Raw genomic sequence first — 1994 nt, 5'->3', positions numbered from 1 at the left:
CACACACACACAGTGCGTGTATGTGTCTCTGCGTGCGGCGGCGATGATGAGCATGTAGGGGAATGAGGCGAGTGCGTGGAAGAGAGGGCATCGAATGCGTTAGGGCTTGTGACGTCAATGCTGTTTGCAAGGAGGAAGCTAAAACAACGAGGACGCAAAAAAAAAAATCATCAGAAAAAAGGACAATATATACAACCCCAGGCCGTGATATTTCATGTGATGTAAGTAAAAGTCTACAGGCCCATCAATACGCGTGTCTTTGTGTGTGTGTGTGTGTGTGTGTGTGCGTTGCTGCCGAAGAAGCCAAATTGGCAGTGCTGTTTCCTCGTCTCTCTTATTTCCATTTGTTCATCTCCCGGCTGGTTGGTTGTGCCCGTGATTCCGTTCCTGCTATCACTACTGCTGCTGCTGCTAGTGCTACTACGAAATATGTTCACATTCTTTTTGCTTCGTGTTTGCCTCCGCATATGTCTCTTTTGTTTTTTGTAGCTTCTCTGGTGCAGCTGATCTCAAGGCATCGTGGCCTGTTTCCACAAGACCCTCACATTTGCATCAAGGACGAAGAGTACTCTCAGCCTCCAACACTGACTGTCGCACCGGTACAATAAGAGGAGACAACGGTGAGAAGACAGCAAATAAAAGAAAAGGAAAGGAAAGCAACACGGAAAACCGAAGCCGCAGGAAACCAACGAACAAGCGGTAACTCCGACATACGCTGCCGTAGACTGCGGAAGACATAAATCATAAGAGGAGAGAGTGTCGCGCGAGTGTATTCATCCATATTGGTTAAAACCTCAAGACTTTACGCAGAAGGGGGTGGTTAGAGTGCCACAGTGATAGTCAAGAGGGTACCAACAGCATATCTTCCGGTCACAGCAATGCCATTGGATTCGGACCCGCGGAATCTCATAGTCAACTACATCCCAACTCCTGTCACGGATGCAGAGTTGCGGCAGCTCTTTGAGCAGTTCGGCGTCGTGGAGTCTGCGCGCGTCATTGTTGACAGAGCAAATAACAACCATCCAAAGGGGTACGGATTTGTGAAGTTCAGTTCGGAGATGGCCGCACGCGCTGCTATTGAAGGAATGAACGGGTTCCAGATTTACAATAAGCGACTGCGTGTGACCCCCGCCCGCGGCCCGCAGAACGCGCACACCAATAACGGCAACAACAAGCTGACGTCGCTGCTGCAGGCCAGGATGGGATCGCCGCACTCACCGGCGGCTTCTTCACCATCACCGCCGTCGCTGCCGTGCAGTGGCGGTAGCGACATGGGTCACAGCTCTCCCATCACGATGCCGATGCCGAGCTTCGCACCGTACCAGTTCATGCAGCAGCTGCCCACAAGTGCTGGCTCTGCCTCCATGACGCGACCCACCTTTGCCATTGTCGACGGTGTGCCCGTGCCGGTGTTTCCGACGTCGCAGACAATCATGACAGCACCGGCAGGTTCACCGTGCTCAAGCGCATTGACAGGATTCGTCTCGCAGAGCCCCGCCAATAGCACCAACACCAACCACCACATCATGACCAATGCCACGGACGGTGGCTTATTGAATATGGCTTCGCAGCCGCCTCGAAAACTGGAGGCACAACAACAGCCAGCATACTCTGCAATGGTGCAGCCGCTCTATTTCCAGCCCTTTCGCCCGTACACAACGGCTCATGATCCGTTAATTCAGGGAAGTGGTTCCTCCTACTTAACGTCAGTGACATCACTCGATATGAACAGCAACAGTGGCAACAGTAAGCCATTTGGCGCAAACGGTGCATTTTTTGTTGAGCCCACTGCCAACATCCTACTGATGTGACGAAGAAGGGGGCGGCACAGCAATAGCAGCCCTACGAAGGACGGTGGCGAGTTGGGGAGGAAGAAGAGTGGGCGAATGATTAGAACCAATACGGGGGAGTACACACGCCGACACATCCACAGCCCTATCTGTATGGATGCATTGTGACTAAAGCACAGTGAAGGCAGTGACCAAAAAAAAAAA

General features: G+C 52.2%; 1 protein-coding gene across 1 annotated transcript; it reads left to right on the top strand.

Moving 5' to 3' along the window:
• Positions 1 to 878: 878 nt before the first annotated feature.
• On the top strand, positions 879 to 1811 carry DQ04_01461000 (RNA-binding protein; the record flags this gene model as incomplete). The annotated part of the gene is made up of 1 exon (XM_009310754.1): positions 879 to 1811. One exon carries the CDS (start codon positions 879 to 881, stop codon positions 1809 to 1811), a length of 933 nt encoding a protein of 310 aa, XP_009309029.1.
• Positions 1812 to 1994: the final 183 nt, after the last annotated feature.

Source organism: Trypanosoma grayi (assembly GCF_000691245.1).
Source record: "Trypanosoma grayi strain ANR4 Tgr_146_V1, whole genome shotgun sequence".
NCBI lineage: Eukaryota > Euglenozoa > Kinetoplastea > Trypanosomatida > Trypanosomatidae > Trypanosoma > Trypanosoma grayi.
This window is presented reverse-complemented; position numbering and strand designations above follow the sequence as displayed.